The 24,265-nt window shown below is 37.0% G+C and overlaps 1 protein-coding gene across 2 annotated transcripts in view; it reads right to left on the bottom strand.

Moving 5' to 3' along the window:
* Cln3 (CLN3 lysosomal/endosomal transmembrane protein, battenin) overlaps window positions 1-24,265 on the bottom strand; it is a 191,661-nt gene that overhangs the window by 111,932 nt on the left and 55,464 nt on the right. For both annotated transcript variants that reach the window (XM_090410118.1, XM_090410119.1), the window contains exon 6: window positions 16,046-16,131. In XM_090410118.1, the coding sequence (XP_090266244.1) occupies window positions 16,046-16,131 (86 nt within the window). The remainder of the gene's footprint in view (window positions 1-16,045; window positions 16,132-24,265) is intronic.

Genomic DNA, 24,265 nt, shown 5'->3' with positions numbered 1-24,265 from the left:
AATCTGTCCATATATTGAAACCACTTCTACTTTGATAGTATTATCTGATAATACTATCAAAGTTTTAGATAATTCTTTTAGTGCATTTAAAATTCTGGAATTTGGAAACGTACAGCTCTAACTGATTCTATTCTACATTCCCATATTGTATCACAATGGTTTTGGAGTTAACTGTATAACAAAGTTCGTTAATATGCCCCAACGTGAGGTTGAGGCAGCAAATAATGTATATATTTTTTGTATAACATTAAAAAAAATTTATAAGTATAATTGATGATTTAGAGACATCCCCTAAAATCAAATTTAAATAATGACAGGTACAAGGAGTATAAAATGCCTTTTCATTTTCATTTAAAATGTAAGCACGGACTCCCTTATTATATACTCCTTTCATATTCACTCCGTCATCATACCCTTGCCCTCTACAATCTGACAATTTAAGATTTAATTTATTCAAAAGTGATTTTATATTTTCATATATACCTTTACCAGTAGTGTCATTAGTTGTTAAAAATGTCAAAAAGTGTTCACGAATTTCAATATCGCTTTAAATATATGTAAAAATCTAAATATTAATGATAATGAAATTATTTAATAGTACTTTGCCTGTCATACCATATTTACAATATTTTGTTGAATTTTAGTTCCCATATCAACAATTAATTCATTTTGCATAATGGGTAAATACGAATTTTGTTTCTTACCTATAATTTTTTTTCCAAACATCACATTAAATGATCTTTTAAAAGTGGATCCAATTCTAATAATTAATTCTATGATTCCTAAAAAATTACCATGGACTGTGTACAAAGTATCAAAATTACCTCTAAAAACTAAATTATGTTTGGATAAATAAAGAATTGCTGCTACTATTTGTCTTAAAACATTTCTTAACTATTCTGCTTCAAATTTTATGACATTTTGATTTGCATGATCAATTGTATTGTGATTTTTTAAATTACATTCCATTTGTGTCCATGAATACATGCATTTCATGTGCACTGGATTTCGTTCATGCGACTTTAATCTTTCATTTACATGTTGCCAATCAGAAAAGCCATTATTAGATAAAAAATTATCATCAGAAAAAAATAATTTGCAACAAAAACAAAAAATAGAGTTGGCAGAGTTTGAATATACACGCCATCTTCTGTTTTGCTTCTCTCCGTTTGCAATTGTCCTAACATAGTGAGCTGTGGAAAAACATCTCTTGTTGTCATCTTTTGGAAAATCATTTTCAGTCGGAGGAGATGGTGGACCACATTGTACAATTTGTGTTAGTGTTATGTTGTTCAAAATTTTGGGCCTTGTTGCTGGATCATCAATAGTAAATAGTTCATCTTCCTCTGACATCTCAGTTTTAGGATCTTCAATACTCATTGTTTGACCAAATGCTTCATGTTCTCCGCTTCCTTTGAGAATTTCAGAACTCTCATTATTAATTAATGTTGAAGCTGAAGAACTGTTTGTAGTTATTTCAGAACTCCTGTTATCAACTGATATATCTGAACAAATATATGAGTTCAACTTCATAAATTTAAACAGTGAATTTGACGTTCCTCAACCGCTTCTTTTTCTTGTTTTCGCTTTCATTTTTCATGCCCACTTGGGTATTTTCTTCCATAATAATCTCTCTCACAACTAGTCATACTTTAGAATTAAATACGATAGATTTAATTATAAAATACGTTAATAAATTAAAACAAAATTACTTACATGATAAATAAAATATATCTAAAATAGATAATATTAGAAAATAAATAAATCTAATATAAATTGAAAACTGCTATTGAAGAAAAATTCTGATGTCGGGTAACCTAAAACCAGTTTACAAAATATATTTTTTAAGATGTTTTGCAAGTAATGTCACATACAAAAATTGCCATGACAGTGCGTGTATATACTTACTTGTTCATAAAATCATAAACTAAAATCAAAAAACTCCTTAAAATTATTAAAAACACCTGTTTTTAAATGCACTTTTCCCCATTTAACACTATGTTGTACGATATTGGTATATATCTTAGAGTAGTTTCAAATACTACTGCTCTAGCGCTACGATCTTAAAATTTATTCCCTATGCTACCACTCTAATATAGTTACTGTTTATCCTAATGCTATTTCATCGAACAATAGAGCCAGACCGCCGGTCTGGCTCCGGCCATGAGATACTGGGTGAGCAGTAACGCAGTGCAGTGCCAACAAAAGAACGAAGCACTGTTATCAGTACAATTTGAACATATTTTCATGAAAAATTCGGTGTTTATTTTACCAAGGAAATACATGAAACTGTGCGGTGGCGCGGGGCCCTGTGCCACTGCACAGTTCGCACACCCATGAATATGGCTGTGCATATAAGTAAATCTCCAAACACGTAATCTTCGTACAACCAAAATGCTTTATTTCCTCGTGTGATTCTTCTATTTATTTCTTTATCTTGTTTTTCTTTAAAATAACTAATCGACCAAGGCAAACATAGTAAACAATTTCAATAGGATTGTCTGCTAAATTTAGTTTGATGTGATCTGAATTTGTGTTTTAGTCATATTAATCTTTAAACCATTTTTCCTGCTTTCTCTATCCAGGTGATTTAGCACTTCCTGAGCATCTTTATTTTTTACTAAAAGAACAATGTTGTCTGCAAAACATAAGTGACTGAGATTTTTTGTCAATGATGTTAATTCCATAGGTTTCCCATAAGACATTCTTAAAGACTTCTCCTAATGTAGCAGAAAACAATCAGGGTAACCTTGTATTACCCTGATTGTTAAAGAAGGCAAGGATATCTCCTTGCCTTACTCCTTTCCCAAAACCAAACTCCTTTCCCTGATGTTCTAACTTTATACTAGCCATTGAGTTTTGATATGCAGTTTTAAATAATCATATATGATTTGTTGGGATGGGTGTTTGTGTTTTAAGCTATTTATTATTTCTGAATGATATAGAGAACCAAAGGCTTTTTCAAAATTTCATCATCATCATAGTTTATTCACAAAATATGATACAAAGTGAAAAGGGAAGAGAGGTTTACATCAAAAATAATAATTCAAGATCACAAATTATGGTCTTCCAAGTCTCTCTCTAACTAGTAGATGAGCTAACTAGTAGATGTCAGATGGAGTTTTACAGTTCAGTCTATTGATGGTTTCACAGATATACTGCCAAAATTATTATGTGACACTTCCAAGGAATCCAAAGACTCATCGCAGGAGGTCGCCTACTCTACAGCTCTCTGTCCTCCATCAACTACAGCAAACCACGGCAACATCATCATCCCCACCACCACTTATATTTTCACAGACAATCACAAACATCCATGCCCAATTTTATTTTTATTATTATGTAACACCTCCAAGGAGTCCAAAGACTCAATAAGGGAAGTCACCTACATTAAGGGATTCCAAAAAGGGTGAGACTTCAGGATATCTGAGTTGTCTAAGCCATCCGAGTTATAATTTTTTGGCTGTAATGACAAGTTGTTCTTGCTTAGCCAGATTTAGCACAGTAGAGTTGACACAGTCCATTCAAGTTTATCCAAAGAGCAGTCTGAGATATGTGATTCCAAAGAAGTCAATAAGATTAATTAATTAGTAATTTTTTTGGTGCTTATTGTCCAGGATTGGGAACCATACAAGAGGATGGCTCTGCTGGTTGCATGGTATAGTCTTAATTTTGTCTTTAATGATATTAATAGAGCCTCTGTAGCTCAGACAGTATAGACAAAGCCCTTTGGTTGGAAATACCTGGATTTGATTCCCATCAGCGACATGAGGAACCTTTATCTGGTCTCTTTCGACTAAAGGTGAGTTAGTCAGTCTCATACAGAAGTAGGGGGTTTTTTCACCCTGAAACTTGGGTTTTTCGTCCCCCAGAACAGGCAAACCAGTCCCGTGAACACACATGGATTACAGTCATGAATACGTCCCAGCCATGCCAGTCCCGAGCCCGGATAAAATTGGAATTTTATCCGGGGGGGGGGGGGGAAGCAATGGTGAACTACCCTATAAAAATCTCACCAGGAATACTTTGTGGGCAACGCCGACAGAGTCACCTATGATCAGAAACAACTGAAAGGTAAAACCAGGATGATATTAATGATGATTTCCAGATGGAACAAAGTTTGTTATGGAAGACTAAAGCCAGATGTTTATGTTTTCTAATATCATGTTCTATATTGCTGATGTACGATCCAAGATATTGAAAGTCTTTAACTCTTTCTAATGGCCTACTGTTGATATGAAGTATGAGGTTTTCATCACCTACTAAGAATACTTTGGACTTTTGGATGCTGATCTGCAGACCAATAAGTTTAGCTTGTGCCTCTAGTAGACTGAGATGTTTTCATGCATTTGTTGGTTCTATATTAATGAGTACAATGTCATCAGCAAAGATAAGATCAGTTATTTGCATGATGTGGTGGATGTTTGAATGTTAAAAACAAAGATCTTCTGTGTTGATGGTCTGGAAGTATAGTCCAAACATACCAAAAACAAATAAGGTGTCAATACATCACCTTGCAGTATTCCTGATGTCACCAGAAAGGATTCAGATGTTTCTGTTTTAAAGATCATTGTAGCATTGTAATCTTTATAAGGTGCTGAAAGTGCTTGTATGATTTTTGAAGATAGACCATAGAAGCTGAGTATTTTAAACATTGATTCTCTATTAATGGAGTCAAAGGCTTTTTTGAAGCCTATAAAGATTAAAATGAGTGGTAGGTTTTTATCATGTGAATCTTCTATGATTCTTCTGATGCAGTGTATTGGTTCTATTGTACATCATTTTTTTAGAAATCCAGCTGGTTTTTTTCTTAAAAGTGGTGCTAAGTGAGGTTCTATTCTATTGAGTATCATCCTTTGTAGATTTTAACTGTGGCTGATAGCAAAGTAATACCTCTGTAGTTATCCATTCTATTAAAGATTGCCCTTTTTTGATATAGAGACAATAAGGCCTTATTTTCATTGTTGAAGGTTTGATTCATTATGGCAAAGAGATTGGTATATGTGTTATAACCAGCATTTTTAAAAGCTTCTTGAAAGTTTTTCTACTTGGTTATACTATAAATTAAAGATGCCAAGAAATTATATTCTTGGTTTAATCCTTTATCCAAGTGTAAGCAAACAAAGTTTGTGCAAAAAGTAACCTCAAGGCTGGGCAACTCATATATAGAGACTAATGAACTTCACATTACTTGCCTTAGTATCCCATAATGCAATGTAAATACAGACATGTATAATGCAATGCATTATGGGAAAGACCACTACCCAGATTGTTTCCACCTTTATTGAAGTCTCATCAATGGGAGCCAGACCCAGAAGTGATACCAAGGTTGAAGTAATGCACAGTCATATTTCCATACACAGGTAGTCAAAAGGTGCCACACCTTATTACTAAAATCCTCTGGATTAGAGACAGATGTTGAAAGTTTTTCCACTTGGGATACTAAGTCAACTGGTGTGAAGTCATTAGCCTCTTTAAATGAGTTGCCCAGTCTTGAAGTTACTCATTCACAAACTTGTTTGCTTACACTTGGATAAATTCTTGGCATTAAAAAACTTGTATAACCTTGGTATCACTTCTGGGTCTGGCTCCCACTGATGAGACCTCAACAAAGGTTGAAACCAGTCTGGGTAATGGCCTTTTCCATAATGCATAGCATTATACATGTCCATATGCAATGCATTATGGGATACTACAGCAAGTGATGCGAAGTCATTATCATCTATATACAAATTGCTCAGTCGTGAAGTTACTTCACACACAAACTTTGTTTACTTACACTTGGATAAAGGATAAAACCAAGAATATAATTTCATGGCATCTTTAATTTAAAAGCTTCTGTTCTGATTCCATTAATCCCTGGGGATTTTCCTACTTTTGTTTGTTATATTGCTATTTTTAGTTCCTTTTCAGTGAAGGCTTCATTGATATTCATAGAGAATGAATATCAATAATTCATTCATTGAGATAATCTCCAACATTGAAGCCTTGAATGTTGGAGATTATCTCAGTAATTCTTGAAAGTAGTTTTTCCATTCTTTCATCAGGTTCAAATTTACTGATAGCTGTCTACCAGTTTTGTCATATGTGACAATATTTCCACTTCCTTTTTTTTGTGATGACATATGTTATCATTTGAAAAGTTGATGAGATATGGTTTATCATTTGAAAAGTGTTTCTAGTATTTTCAATTTTATTATAATTTTCAAGTTCTTTGCAGTACTTATTTAATTTTCTCTGTCTCTTATCATTAGTTCATTGACCTTGTTCAAAATGTCTAGTTTATCTATTTCATTCCTGTTTAAGCAATAGTTTCCTTTCTTTATTTCTTTCATCTATACATTTTTCAAAATCTACGAACACTAAATATGCAGGAGGATTATGTTCATTTGCTTGGTTAATAGTATGAATATGATCTATTGTAACTATAGAATAACACACATGTCACGGTAAATAACTTTTTATTATGTAAATATTTCATCCTATATATCATAAGACATCATCAGTACAACTAACAAACAACAAGAGGAATTTAATTCAAAAAACAGTAGTGTGCATGATTAAATTAGAATCTCTCTACATATACGGTCATGTGTTCATGGAATAAAAACTACTGGGCTGAAATTAAAATTACTTAAATTAAAATATAGTAGATAAATTACTGAATACAATTGAGGATAACAATTTCCCAAACTTTTGGAATAGTGAGACAGTAATTTCAATTAAGATTAGATCTATGAAGTAAGGCTTCAGCACTTTCTTTACATACCCGTTCATGTTTATATTATTTTATTACAACACCCTCTGTGGAGTTGAGAGACTCATTGTGGGAAGTTCATACAATTGGCAACGTACTTATCCTATAGAATCTTAAAATCCTTAACACTCCTTGTATTAACGACACATTCTGCTAATGCATTCCATTCACTGACAATTCTCCACGTAAAAAATCTACTCCTCACACCCCCTTTTCACCACACGTTTACATAACTTCCAGGGATGACCTCTGGTTCTTCCGCTCTCACCTTCTACTCTTTGTATAATCCCCTCTGGATTAATCTGATAAAATCCTCTCACTAACTTAAATGTCTCTATCATATCACCTCTCTTCCGCCTATCAACCAAACTCTGTAATCCACATTTCTTCAACCTCTCTCCATAGCCAGCATTCCAAACTCCTGATATTGTCTTAGTCACTCATCTCTGGACTGTCTCCAAAGTATCCACATCACATTGAAAACCAGGTGATCTGATATGAGCATAAACGTCCAAGTGTGGTCTGACCAGTGCCTTATACAGTGGCACAACCATCTCTTTATCCTTACATGTTAGAGTACTTCTTATCATAGCAGCATTACGATGTGCAACCTTTGCAACGCTAGCAATCTTCTTCTTCTTCTGCAGCTTCTCCCACTTAAGTGGGGTCACTGTTTGTTATGAGTCTCCTCCACACCTTCCTGTATTGGGCTGTCACCACATCCAAGTTCTTCATCTTCAAGTCCTCTTCTACCAGCTCCCTCCATCTCTTCTTTGGCCGCCCACACTCCCGCCTTCCTTGCACATCCATCTGCATGACCCTTCTTCCCACATATTCGTCCTCCCTCCTCATCACATGACCAAACCATCTCAACCTTGCCTCCTGTATTTTCGCTCCTAAGTTCGTAACTTTCACTGTTCCCCTGACATAGTCATTTCTCAGATGATCCTTTCTGGTCACACCGCACATCCACCTAAGCATTCTCATCTCTGCTACTTCCATCCTGCTAATGTTATTTTTCCTCAGGGCCACAGTTTCTATAGCATATGTCATAGCTGGCCTCACTACTGTCCTATAAATTTTGCCTTTCAGATTGATCGGCACCCTCTTATCGCATAACACTCTAGCTATCTCCCTCCAGTTCCTCCCACCCGCTTGTATCCTGCATCCCACTTCCTTCTCAGCTCCTCCATCTTCTTCCACTGTTGAACCTAAGTATCTAAAGTCTCTCACCTTCCTGATGACATTTCCTTCCAGCTCCAGATCTGTCTCCTGGCCACCACCCACTGGGCAACACATATACTCTGTCTTACTTCTGCTCAGTCTCATACCTTTCTCTTCCAGTACTTTTCTCCATCTTTCCAGTTTAGTTTCCGCTTCTTCTCTTGAATCTACACACAGCAAGATGTCATCTGCATACAACATTGTCCAAGGTACATCTTCTCTCACCTCCTCTGTTACCACCTCCATCACAATATTAAACAGAAACGGACTTAATGCTGACCCTTGATGCAAGCCAACTGTTACTTGAAAACTTTCTGTCTGTCCCAAACAGGTCCGAGCACTTGTCTTCACATTTCTGTACATTTCCCGCACCAACCTGACATATTTCTCCGGCACCTTCTTCTCCCTCAGACACCTCCAGACTTCTTGTCTTGGCACTCTATCGTATGCTTTCTCCAGATCAATAAATACCAGATGTAGCTCCCTTTGTTTCTCTCGATATTTTTCCATCATCTGTCGTAACCCAAAGATAGCATCTGTCGTTGATCTACCAGGCATGAAGCCAAATTGTTCCTTTGCAATCTCCACCTCCTCCCTCAATCTACCATCAAGAACCCTTTCTAGGATCTTCATTGTGTGGGCCATCAACTTTATTCGTCTGTAATTTTTACAGTCTTGTGCATCCCCTTTACCCTTGTAGATGGGAACAAGAGTACTCTCCCTCCATTCCTCGGGTATATTTTCCTGTTGGCAAACTTTCATGAACAGGTCCCACAGCAGGTCAATTCCCTCTTCCCCCAGTGCCTTCCATGCCTCCACTGGAATTCTGTCGGGGCCCACCGCTTTTCCATTCCTCATCCTCTTCATGGCCTCCGTCACTTCCATTCTACTGATGTTCTGCACCATCCCCTCAGAAGGCTGCCCATCTTCTCTGTGAGTCCTTGCATTTTCCTCATTCAAAAGTCCCTCAAAGTATATTTTCCATCTGTTTCTTATGTCCACATCCCTCCATAATACTCTTCCTTCAGCATCTTTGATCTGCCTCACATGTAAGATGTCCTCAGCAGCTTTATTTCTACATTTCGCTAGTTGCTAAATTTTTCTCTGTCCTTCCTTTGTTTCTAATTGATCATACAGATCTTGATATGCCATAGCCTTCGCCTGTGCCACAACTCTCTTGGCTTCTTGCTTTCTCTCTTTGTACACCTCTCTGTCCTCTTCCACTCTTGACTCATCCCACTTCTGCTTTGCCTTCCTCTTAGCTGTCACTGCCACTTGTACATCATTATTCCACCACCAACCCTCCTTCTGCTCTCTAATCTTTCCAGATGTCTTACCAAGCACCTCGATTGCACAGCTCAGGATTACTTTTGAATTATGTTTCCACCAATCTTTTACACTTTCCAGTCCATCCGAAATCCTCTCTAACACTCTCTTCCTAAAACGATTCCTCACACTCTCCTCTTTTAAGCGAAACCACTTAATTATCTTCATCCCATGGCAACCAGAAGTTCTTATCTTCGATCTTATTTTAAAGTCTGCACACAGCAGTCGGTGTTGTTGTGCTACTTGATCTGTTGGAATTACTTTACAATTTGTCACAACCTTAAGATGTTTTCTTCTAGTCAAAATGTAGTCAATTTGTGAGCTGTTGTTACCACTTCTAAATGTTATCAAATGTTCTTCCCTCTTGAAGAAAAACGAGTTCACAATGGCCAGATCAAATGCTACTGCAAAGTCCACAACCCTCTCTCCTTCCTGGTTCATCATTCCCACTCTGTGGCCACCATGCACCCTTTCACAGTCTCTATTCTGCCTTCCTATGTGTTCAAGTCTCCTCCGACAATCACCATCTCATTTTCTTCCAATTCCCTCAATTCTTCATCTAACACGTTCCAGAACTCATCTTTTTCCTCTGCTGTACAACCAACTTGCGGGGCATACATATACACATAATACGACCACCCGCTCTTCTCCAAGACCCAATTTCATTCGCATGATCCTGTCGTTCCTTCTACCCACGTCCAGTACTTCACCCTTCATTCTGCCACACACCACAATTCCTACACCATTTCTTCCCTCGTTATTCACTCCAGAGTAGAACAATTTATATCCATCTCCTAGTTCCTTTGCCTTTCCCCCTTTCCACCTTGTCTCCTGCACACATAAAATGTCCAACTTCCTCTTCCTCATCATGTCTGCCACCTCTCTTCCCCTTCCAGTCATGCTTCCAACATTCAGTGTTCCCACTCACAACATCCTCTCATGCTGGGCTTGCTTCTTTAACCGCACCCGCCCTTGATGCGGTAGCCCTCCTCCACTTCTCACAGCTGTAGGGCGATGTGGCTGCGCGTCGCTTAAGGGGTATGCCCTAGCCCTTATATCATTTTCTCTTCGACTCATAATCATAGTTTGAGTTGGCACTGAAGTTTTCCGACCGGATGCCCTTCCTGACATCAACCCTCGCATTTATCCGGGCTTGGGACCGGCACCTATTGAGGCTAGCTTGCCTCCTTCGGTGGCTGCATAAGACGAAATGACTTAGCAAGATAGGAAAGACTCACCCCTAGCCCTCGAATACTCTAATAGCATCAGGGGGAAGGAGCAAGGAGAGGAGGGACCAGTCTACAGAATAACATAACAGATATATATTACATGAAGTAAGGCATGGTCCAGCATCAGGTACCTCGGGTTTGCCATGCCCGTACTCACTAAAGTGAGCCCTTGAGGAAACGCTAGCAATATGCCCTCTAAACTTCAGTCTACTATCAACCATCACTCCCGAATCTCTAATCTCATCCACTTCCTGCAGTACAGCACCATCCATATAATACATAGCCTTATATTTCTGCACTCTAAAATGCAACTTTGCACTTACTGATATTAAAACCACAACCCCCACTCTTTTATCCAAGTAAAAAGTCTATTCAAATCTTCCTGAAGGGATTCAGCATCAGCAGTGCTACTTAGAATTCTTCCCAACTTTGCATCATCAGCAAACAACTGAATATCCCCAGTTTACAAACAAGTTAAACAGCAGGGGAACAAGAACAGAACCCTGAGACATGCAACTGGTTATTCTTCTTTTTTTGAAACACTGCTCCATCATACACAACCTACTGGTATTGTTCAGAGGGCCAATGTCTAATCCATCTAACCAATATATCATCTATTCCCATCCTCTGCAGCTTGTACACCAACTTATCATGTGGTAATCTATCAAACACTTTTGCAAAGTCTAAGAATATCACTGTATATGATTCTCCCTTATCTAACACACTCGTCACCTTATTCATAAAATGCAAGTATATTACTAAAACAGGACCTACCCTTTACAAATCCATGCTGACCATCATAAAGAATGCTATGTCCATCAATCCAACCCTGTATTCTATTCCTTACCAATCTTTCCAACACCTTGACTACAACTACAGTTATACAGATTGGCCTATAGTTGGAAACTTCTGTCTTAGAGCCATGCTTATGAAGTGGTACTGTTTTGTTTTCTTTCCATTCCTTAGGAACCTTATCCACTGCAAGATTTCATTAAATAACCAGATCAAGTGTATAACCAACTGTGGTGCACATTCTTTAAGGCTGTGGGAATGGTGTCATTCACTCCCACAGCCTTATTTATACCTAACCCAACCAACATCTGATACACCGCTGTTTCTTCACTTTCATTCTCCTAATACTTGCCTCTCTTCTCTATATTGTACCAGAATCATTTATACCAGTATGATATAAGCTGATAAAGTGCTCGTTCAACAATTCCGCTATATCCTTGCAGCTGTTAGTCTGTGATTTTCTTTTCTTTTCTTTTCCAGCACAGCTTGCTTGATTTCACTGCTCATCCATTTCACTCCCACTCTATTTACTCACTTAACCCTCAGTATGCAGTCATACATTGCTTTTGTCAGATACTGCCTTGTGAGTTTCCATGCATTGTCAACATCTTTTCTGCTCAGCTCATCTATCCAATGCACTGATGTTGACTGACTACAGAGCTTCCTACAATCACCTGCTTTATACATGCACATGTATCCATTTTTGGCAGTAACCTTTTCTTGTTTCATCAGTTCCAAAACAAGTACCTCATGATCACTCTCACCAACTGGCAGCAGCGTTACCACTTTAATAACAACTACATCTTGTGAAGTTATTACCAAATCCAAAACATTAAAGTCTCTAGTTGCCTCAATCACGTGATGCTTAAGATACATATATCTCAGAAATTCCACAAACTCACTCTCCTTGTTCCCATATACTATTGTTGGATTCTGAATATATAGATTTGAGTAATTAATATTTGCTTCAGAATCCAACATGATCTTCCATCACATAAGCTAAACTTGTAATTATTTAATGTAAATCACTTGTTTATAAATTAATATTCATATAACTACTTTTAACTTTATTTGATATTTAATAATTTAATCAAGGATATGTATTAATAGTGATAAGACTGTATTAAAATATTAAGTTTATTTTATTTATTGCTATGTTAATATTATAAGAGTTTGTATTCAATATTTTAACTGCTTATTAATTGAAATGTAAATATTCCTTATTTGTTCCTGTATGTAGAAGTATAATGTTATGCAATAACTCAGTTTTATTATATTTTGTTTTGGTTGTCATGGAGACGTATGTAAGAGAGTGAGTGCGAGTTTAGAACAGAGCGTGGTAGATCGGTATTGATGGGATGGAAAGGATTTTAGTTGAAGAGAGCACGAGAACAATTTCGGCGGGAAGAAGGGATATATAAGCTAAGAACGTTGTAAAAACAATTCATTTGGATGGAATCAGAGGAGAAGCATTCGGGGAATCAGAGTGTGATAATAGCGAGTCACTCAAGTAGCTAATTAAAGTCTACTAGTCGAGGAGCAGTTGGCTAGTAAGTTGCAGAACAACAAATAAAGCAACGGACGATAGCAAAGTAACAACCGGATGACTAACGATAATTTTGTTGAGATTTAATTCCAGGCCGACTTTTCATTTTACAGGGGTTGAGATCAGGCAAAATATGATGATCAGGTTGTAGGAAATGCATGACTAATCACTGTGTTCTGTGAAGTGTTTTCATAACATTTGCTGTACTGGCAATCCAAAGCGAGGTGATGCTCCATCCTACATGAATATGGTAGAGTCAAGGCATCTTTGCTGCTGCGCTTGCAGAACAACAAAGTTGCACAGAATCTCTCGATACCTAACTGCAGAGACAGTACAAGTCACTAGTCTTGTCAGGTGAAATTCTTCAAAAAAGTACGGACCAATAATAAATGATGAAGTGAAACCACACCACACTGACTTTCGGTGAATGTAAAGGGGACTAATGGACCACATGAGAGTTATTTGCAACCCAAATACAGAAACTATGTGAGTTAACACCACTGTTCAGATAAAAATGTGCCTCTTCACTCCACACATCATCCACCTTCATTTGAGCTAAGAACATCAGGACAAACTGCAGTCAAGTTTCCATATCACCACAATGCAAAGTTTGAGTATGGGAGATCTTGTATGAGAAAAACCTCAACATTTCCACATAGTTGAGTATGGCTGTCCAATTGCCTTGATATTGCCCTCATGCATTATTTATTCAGTGTTCCACGACAGCAAGCTTCGTCAACTTGTTGAGGAATAAGCGCCTCCATAGCACAATTGGAAAAATGATGGTATGTTGTGCCCTTTGATTGGAAAAGGCCTAAGTTTGATTCTCATTGTGAAAAGAGAAATCTTCATTTGGGTTATTTCAACTGAGGGTGAGTTAGCCAATCTCATACGGAGGTAGCGGGGTTTTTCCCTCCCAGAAACTCAGGTTTTTCATCCCACATACAGACAAAAAAATACTAGTGGTGGTGTTGAGCAGCAGATGGCACTGATGTAGATGATGATGGTAGTTGTGGTTCGCTGTAGTTGATGGATTAAGTGGTGGAGACGGAGAGCTGCAGAGTAGGTGCCTTCTCTCAATGAGTCTTTGGATTCCTTGGAGGAGTCATGAAAAAATAATAATAATTATAATCCATTTGTGTCCTCATCCCAGCCTCACTGTTAAAGATCTACTATTCTCAAATCATAAAATAATTTTTCTAAGATTTGTTATTGTCATCGTACCTCTTCTCCTATCCTTGAAATGCTAAGATTCTCGAAGCACACCATTAGTATTACCGTGTTGTTGATAGTAAAGCTTGACTACTGGCAACACACGTTCCAGTAATATGAGATCCACAACACTTCAGTCTCATCAAAATGACACAAATCTGTTTTGGTCTTCCTCATATCCACCAACTTGTCAGTAGAAATAGTGAAATTATGCAAATATTACATGATTCTTGTGCTAATTGTCTGCTGGTGGCAGAATTTTGTGCTTTTTTTTTATGCAAATATCATGTGATTATAGCACCAATTGTCCACGGGTGGCAGAATTTTGTCCTTTGTTTTTTTTTTTTCTGTAAATCAAAACCCCATGTGTACTTTACACCAAGTTTAGTTAAGTTTCACCTAATACATTTTTTGCTACAAGACTCTGAACACCTCCTCTTCAATTATGGCCACCCTCTACTTAAATCACACTACTTATTGATTTTCAATCTAAGAGTTGTAATTCTCTGGGAGATTGATTTATATTCCAGAATGTTATTTTTCCATCTTTTATGGACCATAATTCCAACTCCTCTTTGACCATGATCTTCTCCAGCAGTATTAAAATATAATTGCTTGTTTCAGTCATTTTTTATTCTATTATTGTTTCAGAAAATCCAAACATATCCCGATTTATTTTTGCCAGTGCTTTACATAGCTTTCAAAATTCTGACATAGGTACAGATTATGCTGATAAGGTACAATTTCCTTATCAGCATAATCTAGACTTAACTGATCAACCAACTTGAACCTTTTATCAATGAAATAGATCACTTACATCATAATTTCTATTATGAATAAAATAAAAATTGATCACTACCTCTTGTATGGCAATAATTCAGTTTCTCTAAGTGTTTAATCCTTAGGGAAAAAAAAATAAATAAAGATATGCTAAACAAAAATATAGTAAATGAAGATCCTGAGCCAACCTCAAAACTCATCTTAAACTCATTACCAACAGAGCATTCATGATCACATCTTGGCAACCTATTGCATTCCTTCATTACTCTCCATACAAAACAGCTAGTCCTCATGCCCTTACTTACCACATCCTTGCACAGTCTCCAAGAGTACCTTATTCTCTTTCATCCAGTCTCATACTGAAAAATGTTTTCAGCATTTGTTCAGTACAGAATATTTTTTTATCATTTTTCAATTTTTTTTTCTGTATTTTTTTATGGTTCAGAAATTCTGATTTAGAGATCAAACAAAGAACTTTTTCAAGCCATTTCAGACCTCCAATAAGTGGGGTGTGGTCTCACACTGGGCAATGAAATTCATCTCCCTCCTGAAGACAATGATTGGATTCAAACCTACAGCCTGCTGGTTTTAGAGAGAGAGAGAGAGAGAGAGAGAGAGAGAGAGAGAGAGAGAGAGGGGGGGGGTATTACCCATTTGGCCCTGCTGAATTATGCCTTTAAACAACTTTTCTAATATATTAACCACCACTTCTGAGATACCTGATATAGAATTTGCTACTTCTGTAACTGGGCAATAACTCACTCCTTTTGAGACTTCTTTATGTAAAGGAAATATCTTTGTTCCTTTTTTGCTCCCTTGAGAATCTGCCAGTGCTGAGACTAAATTAAACAGCCTGGCTATAGGCACTGCTATTTCTTTTGCACTTTCCCAAACACAAGTTGATATTCTATCCAATCACATGACTGTACTCAATGTTGAGATTACTTAACATTCCAAATACTTCCCCTTCATCTATCTCTATTCTCACACTGATCTCTATCACATCTGTTGCTTGCTAATAAACAAATGATTTACGCAGCTGAAGAGCCTAAACTTAGTCTTAAACAGAGAAGAACATAAACATATTTTACAGTGATATTATATCTATATTTAAATATAAATTCAAGATGTGCAAAATATTAATTTCTACAGAATTAATTTTGACAGACCAGCACTCACCTAAATAAGTCATCCAGTGATATGTTGATAAAGATGTAATCAAAAAACTTGAAAATGAGAGAAGCACTGCTAACAAAACACGAATGCTACAAAATAAAATAAATAATTTTAAACCAGTTTTAATTTTTAATTACCTGTTTGTAGTGCAATTGTTATTATTATTATTTGGGTAAATCCATGAAGTCCTAGAACATACAAAATATATATTCCTACCCCTCAATGCTTATGTAATACCTCTTCAACTAACCCACTGACTACTAATTCAGTGATAGCATCCTTTTAGGCAAGTCCTTCCATTCTCAAACTTCACCATAATATCCTCTCATCCTTATGACTAGCACTCTTACTCAACCACCAGTAATCACTTCCTTATACTCTCATTATCATGTACTGGAAAATACCTCCTGCACTGTGTTATAAATTTTCTTTAAAAGCATGTCTATATCATGTTCACACTAAGCTATCTGGGATTGGGGGGGGGGGTTAATTTATTTTAATTTATTATTACTATACTATAATTCAGCCTTTTTTAAATTAAATTTTTATAAATCAGCATCTTATTTGGTATGTTTCAAAAATGCATGAGAAATTTAAGAGTCCTTTCATCCATACATACACAATCTATTCTAGAACTCTGGCTCAAAGAGATTTTACTCATCAATTCCTGGTATTTGTCCTCAAGCGGGAAAAATACCAGGGTTTTGGGATAAAATGATACTTGGGAAAAAGAAGTTTACTGACATTTTTCTGGATAAGTTGAAGGTAGTGGTTGTCGGGACTTCAAGGAAGGCTATTTCAGAGGACAAAGGCAAATGGAATAAAAGACGAAAGGAAGGTAACTGTTTGTTTACAGTTGTATTGAAAAGCAATACTGGACTGCTGCTGCTTTTGTATTAACAGGTGCATCAGAAAGTGGAAACAGTGGCAGTCATCCTTCCAAAGTGGAGGAATGATGGCTGCCAGTTCAGCAGCCATAATTCCTATATTTCTATAGGAATGATGAATTTCCATAGGCACTGATACACCAGAATTTTTATAGGCACTAACATGGAAACAGAAGTCCATGTTAGTGCCTATAGAAACATCACAAAACTGATATACAAAAAGCATCAACCTGCATGTGAGATAGAGGATAAAGTGAGCCAGTGAGAAGGGATCATTTATGAGCTGAACTGTTCTTCTATAATATCAAGAATCTGTAGGAAGATTTTAGACACACACCATCCCAAGCATGTGAACAGTATTCTAAGAATGGGTAAATTTGGAATTTGTATAGAGTTAGTAGCTGGATGGGTGAAAAAAAAACATACTAAGCAGAAAAGAATGGCTAGATTTTTAGAGGCTGAGAAAGCTACTGATATGTTTATGCAGAGGCCGGAAAAAAATGTTAAGTCTAAAGAAAGAGATAAATAAAGAGCCTATCTGTGTGTCAGGTGTTGTGATTAAGTTGTTGGAGAAGCTTGTAAGAACTAGGATCCAGAGTTGGGTTGACAACAATGGTATAATCCTTGATGGACAGCATGGATTTGCTAAAGGGAGGTCGTGTTTTAGTAATCTACTTACTTATTACAATAAAGTGACTGCTTCCTTGGACAGAGGAGAAGGATACACAGTAATATACTTGGATTTCGCAAAAGCTTTTGATAGAGTACCTCATTATAAGTTAACAGTCAAACTAGAGCAGATGGGGTTGGATATTAGATTAGTGCATTGGATTGGAGACTGGCTATCTGACAGGTATCAACAAGTTGTGTATGGGGGTGCAATATCCAGGAAAAGGAAAGTCACTAGTGGAGTGCCTCAGGGATCTGTTTTAGGGCCATTACTATTTAACTTGTATATTAATGATATTGGCGAAGATTTGGATGGAGATATTCAGTTGTTTGCAGATGATGCAAAGTTGGGACGAACCATAAAGAGTAGTGAAGATGTTGTGGCCTTGCAAGAAGACTTGAATAAATTGAGTGATTGGGCAAGCAAATGGGGATGTGAGTTCAATGTTGCAAAATATAAGGTTTTAAAATTTGGAAAACAAAGATGGAATGCAGAATTTATGCTTGGTGAGAATATATTGTTGGAAGTAAAGGAAATAAGAAATCTGGGAGTGATAGTGGATAAGGATCTAAAATTTAGGGGACACATCGCCAAAATTGTGAAGACAACACAAAGACTTCTGGGAATGATGAGGAGGACACTGACGTGTAGAAGTAGGGAGATTCTTGTTCCATTGTATAAGGCTTTGATTAGGCCACACATGGACTATTGTGCCCAGATTTGGTCACCTGGTTTTCAGAAGGATGAAGAGATGTTGGAAAGGGTCCAAAGGCGACTGACTAAGGTAGTTTCTGACCTCTGGAATGTCGAGTATGAGGAAAGATTGGAAAGATGTAATTTGCAGAGTCTAGTGGAGAGAAGGAAGAGGGGAGATATGATAGAGACCTACAAGTTGGTAAGGGGTTGTTATAGGATCAATGGTGGAGAACTTCTACAGAGAATAGTGGGAGATCAGGGGAGAACCAGAGGTCATCCCTGGAAACTGTATAAAGAGGGTGTGAGTAGGGGAGTGAGAGGCAGGTTTTTTTCGTGCAGAGTTGTGAATGATTGGAACCTTGCCTGAGAGTGTGGTGTCTGCAAGGAGTTTGAATGTGTTTAAGACCCGGTATGATGAGATGTGTGTGAGATAAAAGGACCTCCTAGATGAGTCTCTGACTCCATGAGGTCTTGTTTAATAATAATAATAATAATATGATCCTGTTTAGTGATTACTGAGGATCAGGGTAGAAGAGCTGGATCCCTTTTATAAGAGAAATGACATGACAATGTTTTGGTGGCAATGAATGCAACAATTATCCTCGCTCCACTGAAATATGGTATGGAGATCAATGTTTAAGGCAGTGATTGCAGATGATCTTGAAACTTGGGATATCTATGCATGATTTGTCAAATGAGTAGGATGAATAAAGTGTGCTATCATCAGCAAAGCTGTGGATACAATTAGTGGTAATTGAAAGTAGGTCATGTAAGTCTAGGAAAAAGAGGAGAGGTGACAGAACAGAGCCTGAGACTGCACTAGTGGCAGAGTTTGTAGAGTGGGATCCATTTATCATGGCATGCAGTGAATGACCAGAGAGACAGCTAGCTATCCAATTGCAGAGGGTTGCAGGTAGACAAAAGGATGTCAATTTACTGTGCAGGATTAAGTGCAGACATGATCTAAAGTTCTGGAAAAGGCAACAGCACATTTCTTCAAACCTTTCTATGGCTTGTATCCAGTAGTAGGCAATGTGATTAAGAGGTCAGCTGTGAATCTAGATGGGTGGAATCCATACTAGTGGTCACTAATTAACTAGGAGATCTCTAGATATTGGAAAAGTTATCTATTGATGACTTGCTTCATTGTTTTAAAGAATATTGAGGTGAGAGCAATCAAATGGTAGTCTGATGGCAGACTTATTTTTTCTCCCCTTTTCTGGAAAAGGTTGAATGTGTGTTTGCTTCTGCACAATGGGATAAGTGCCACTTGAGTACAGAGGATCATAGAGAGGATACGAGGTAGCTGTTAGCTCTAATGTTCTAGTACAACTGGACAGATGTTATTAGGACTAGAAGACTTTTAGATGATTATTCTTCTGATGTCTTTTTTTGCCAAAACACATGACATGCCTATGTCAGAAGGTATATGTTGCTCAGTTTCTAATATAGTAGGAGGTGATTTTTGCCTTGGTTATCCATGCAGATGGAAAAAACAGCAAAACCAAGTGATGACATCTGGATGAGAGAGGGGGCGGGGGAGTGTTATAACTTTTGAGTGTGTGTGGCTCACCGCCATTGTTATGTATTGCTGTGTGTGCCACAGCAATACATAACAATGTATTGTTATGTATTGCTGTGTTGCCGATTCCTAAATTTACTCACGTGCATACCCTAACTGTTAAAGGTTATTCCTTGCTATAAGAAACGAATCCTCTAATTTCTGTCTGGGGCTGTCTCCTCTTCAGATATTGACAAATTTGTTTTTTAATGCTGCGCCAGCCAATATCCTAGAATAGAAGGGACTCTTATTCAGGGAGGTTTTTCCAGACCTTTGGTGCACATAGGAGAATAAATTTAGAGCTTATACTCATAAATCAAAGGCTCTACTAAGGCTAAGTAAATTCTGGTTTGCAGTCATAACCTCTATAACAACATGTTACACCTTTCTTTCAATTCCTCCCCCCCATCCCGTTATGGTTCGAATTAATGAGTGGTAGTTTTGGTTCATATCACAGGCAAAACTCAGGTATAAAAGAAAAAGCATATTTATTGGAATCTAAAGACATAATATACACTTAGATCAATCTTACTTTCAATTAGTTAGATGACATGATAAATCAAACTATATCAAACTTATAAATATTCAAATGCATGAACAATAAACCCTTCTCTCAAGTTAGAGAATTAACACACATAATGTACACTTCTAATCAATATTCTACCCACTATGTTACTCTTGCATATTAAATTAGTAACAACTAAACTGTATCAAACTGATTGATACCCTAATACATGAACACCAAACTCTTCTTTCAAGTTTGAGAATTAACACACATAATATACACATTAATCTTTCCTAATCAATATTCTACCTACTGTGTTAATCTGGCATATTAAACTAGACACAATCATCTATAATCATTCCTAATAATTTATCTTATGGACATTAATCACTGCTAAATAATCACTTAAAAGTCCTTAAATACTGTCCATATTCAATCAATACACTATAAACACACATATTATACACATTATACTCTTCTAATCAATATTCTACTTACTGTGTTAGATTTGCATATTAAACTAGTCACAATCATCTATAATCATTCCTAACCATTTGTCTTATGGATATTAGCCACTGCTAAATAATCACTTAAAGTTCTTAAATACTGTCCATACTCGATTATTACACTACAATCATCTTTCCCTTTTACCGACTGGGTAATTATACAACAAAATCTCTACTTTACCATTTCTTGAGGCAGGGTCTCCCGGTCCATCCAAACTGTCCTTCTTTATTTGGAATACCTTTCGAATCTTCCATAAGCCTGCGTCCATGTGGTGAGTCACTATGGTTATCAGTTTCCCTCTTCTATTCTCGATCTGTTTTGGGCCATCCTTAACTCTAGCTGCCAGTTATAATGTACGTCTGTGATAGTATTCTGTTGGCACTTTCAGCAAAGGCCGTATCTACCGACATCTCACACTTTAGTACCGGCAGAAGTTCAGACATCGAAGGGAAAGGCGCACCCTCCGATATCGAACTGCCACCACGAACACCACCAGGAACCACTGGTCCATGAGAGAAGTCAAATCATCAGGGAAACAGGTGAAAAAAGCCCTGAGAAGGGGGTGCAAACTCTTTTTATTCTGCCTTCACTCCCCCCCCCCCCTTTTCAGCACCCTGTTCTTACCACAATAGCACCCTCTTACTCTTTTTACTGCGATCTTTTCCCACCCGCTACTTCCATCGACAAAACAGCAACTTCGGTACATCGCGAGATCATAGCAGCATCTTCCGGGAACCGAATGTGCGTCACTTTCCGAGATTTAAAATTGCCTCAGGCCCGCCCGTGACCTTTGGACTATTGCTTACATCTAATTTATGCATTCATATAATACTACTTTATACACGAAGTTCTTTACATGGTCTTACAATTCTGCTAAAATAAAGTAATTCTATTTCCATTTACAGTTAGCACTTTAATTCTTTTGCTTGAGTACAAGTTTTTCTCTTAGCTGATTTTTAATAAAGTTCTTCATTCAGGATGTAACAGAAGAGAGAGAAAGGTGAAAGCGAGCAGAAGTTGTATCCAATGGTCTTTGCAAAAAAACAAGAAGGCACAGCTTCCATTTGGACAAGAGTTTTCCGGTGTTGGCCCTGAAATTTGGAATTTGCTAACAGCTGTTTTAACTGCTAACTGCTGAGGCTCACCTAATGTGAGTCTTAGCAACTAATGTGAGCCACTGAGTTCCCTTCAACCATTTTAGCATATTTTCATTTCATTTTTATGTGGTTCCCATCCATAAAAGGCTCTTTTTTATATATATAAACCTACAGTATATACCCATGGTATGTACTGGGATGAACTACAGTACAAACCGAGCTCTAGAGACCAAACATGAAACTTTTTCCACTTCAGGCCTCCAATAAGTGGGCCATTGGTCTCGCACGGGGATGATGAAATTCATCTCCTACCTAGAGACAATCACAAACATCCATGCCCACAGTAGGATTACAATCCAATCTGTTGGTTGGAGAGCAGATATGCTAACCACTCAGCCATCCATGCTGACAAACCAAGCTGAACCAAGACTTGGAAGGTGAATGAGAATTTTGAGTAGAACTTGGAACAAAGACCTTCATGACAGTGAGGATAATTTCTGTGACTCCCTCAGAGCAGTGTTTGGGTCAGAAGAACAGAAGTAGTAATCAGACTATAGAAAGGAAGAGCAGAAGTACCAGAGATCTCCCGCTTAGTACTTTTGTTGTATCAAATGACAGGATATTTGGAAGGTTGGAGGAGAACATTCTATGTGAATAGGAAACTTGCAAAGACTGTGATCTCTTCTATGGCAGACATGGAAAGAGAATTGGTAAAAGAAACCAAGGGTACTGAAAGAATGGAGAGGGAATTTGTTATTAGAAATTTAGGTTGGTATATGTACGAATTCTAGTGAAGTCTAAACATAGAGATATGCTGATCATTCAAATATATGCTCCTACAAAACAGAATGAGGAAGCAGAAATAGATGACATGTATGATGAAATAGAACGGTGTGTAAAGGAAGTTAGATCAGAGAGAACAACTACATATGTGGGTCCATTTGGACTTGGAATTCGGAATGAGAGAGGACAAAAGCTGACTGATTTCTGTAACAAGCACAGTCTCATCATAACTAACACTTATTTTGAGCAAAAACAACAGCAAGATACACATTGGAAAGTCCATATAGAAGATACAAAAATCAATTAGACTATATTGTGGTCAGTAAACGTTACTTCAATAGAATACGGAACTCAAGGGTAATGCTAAGTGCTGACTGTGCATCTGATCATAGACTGGTCTTAATGAAGATGAATATTCACCTGAAAACAATAAAAATAAAAAGAAGTCAACCCCTAAAATGGGATCTGCAAATGGTACAAAATCCAATAGTAAAATCAAAATTTAATGAAAATGTTTCAGAAAAGTTTGCACAGTTGCAAAACGAAAATGAACCCTCTCAGTGGAATAGACTACAAGCAGTATCATAACATCTGTTAAAAACCACATCAATAAATAAGAAGATGAAAGAAAGAAAAAATCCATGGATAACAAAAAAATTAATCAACCTTATCGATGAAAGAAGAACATGGAAAAGAGGAGCAAATGAAGAAGAAAGATTAGGATATAAAACATTGGATAAAAAAAAATCAAATAATTATGCAGAAGACTGAAAGAAAACTGGATAAATAGGCAGTGCAGCAAGATAGAAGAATTACAAAATAGTAATAAAACCAGAGAAGCATTTCCAAAAGTGAAAGAACTAATGGAAACGCAAAATGTACACAGTCTAATAACATCAAGGACAAAGATGGAAACATACTCATTGATAAGGAAAAGATAAATGGAAGATGGGTGGAGTACTTATCAGATCTTTATGATGATGATAATGGTAACATGTTAGATGATTCATGACACCTTAAGTTAAACGTAACAACAGATACCACTCTACCGACAAGAAAGGAGATAGAACATGTAAATGTGAATCTTACTAATAATAAATTCCGTGGATGTGATAATATCCCAACTGAGCTGCTGAAAGTTTTGAATGGCAATAATAACAACTATTTAGTGGAATCCATTCAGGACATCTATAAAACAATAGAATTACCTGAAGTTTTTACAACATCTATCTGCATGCCAATTCCTAAGAAAAATAATTCAGAAAATTATGAGGATTACAGAACTGTGAGCCTAATATCCCTTCATCTAAAATTATTTTAACCATTGTTAATAAGCAAATTGAAAGAGCCTTAATAGGTGAACTGAGTGAACAACAGAAAGGCTTCAGAAGAGGAATGGGAACCATTAATGCTATCCTGGAACTAAAAATACTAATAGAAAGATCACTTGAAAGAAATAGGAACATTTACATGTGCTTCACAGACTTTCAGAAGGCTTTTGACCAGGTAAAACATAA

The sequence above is a fragment of the Typopeltis vanoorti genome, chromosome 20 (genome assembly GCF_054136105.1).
Source record: "Typopeltis vanoorti isolate ZY-2024b chromosome 20, IOZ_Tvanoo_1.0, whole genome shotgun sequence".
In the NCBI taxonomy this organism is placed as follows: domain Eukaryota; kingdom Metazoa; phylum Arthropoda; class Arachnida; order Uropygi; family Thelyphonidae; genus Typopeltis; species Typopeltis vanoorti.
This window is presented reverse-complemented; position numbering and strand designations above follow the sequence as displayed.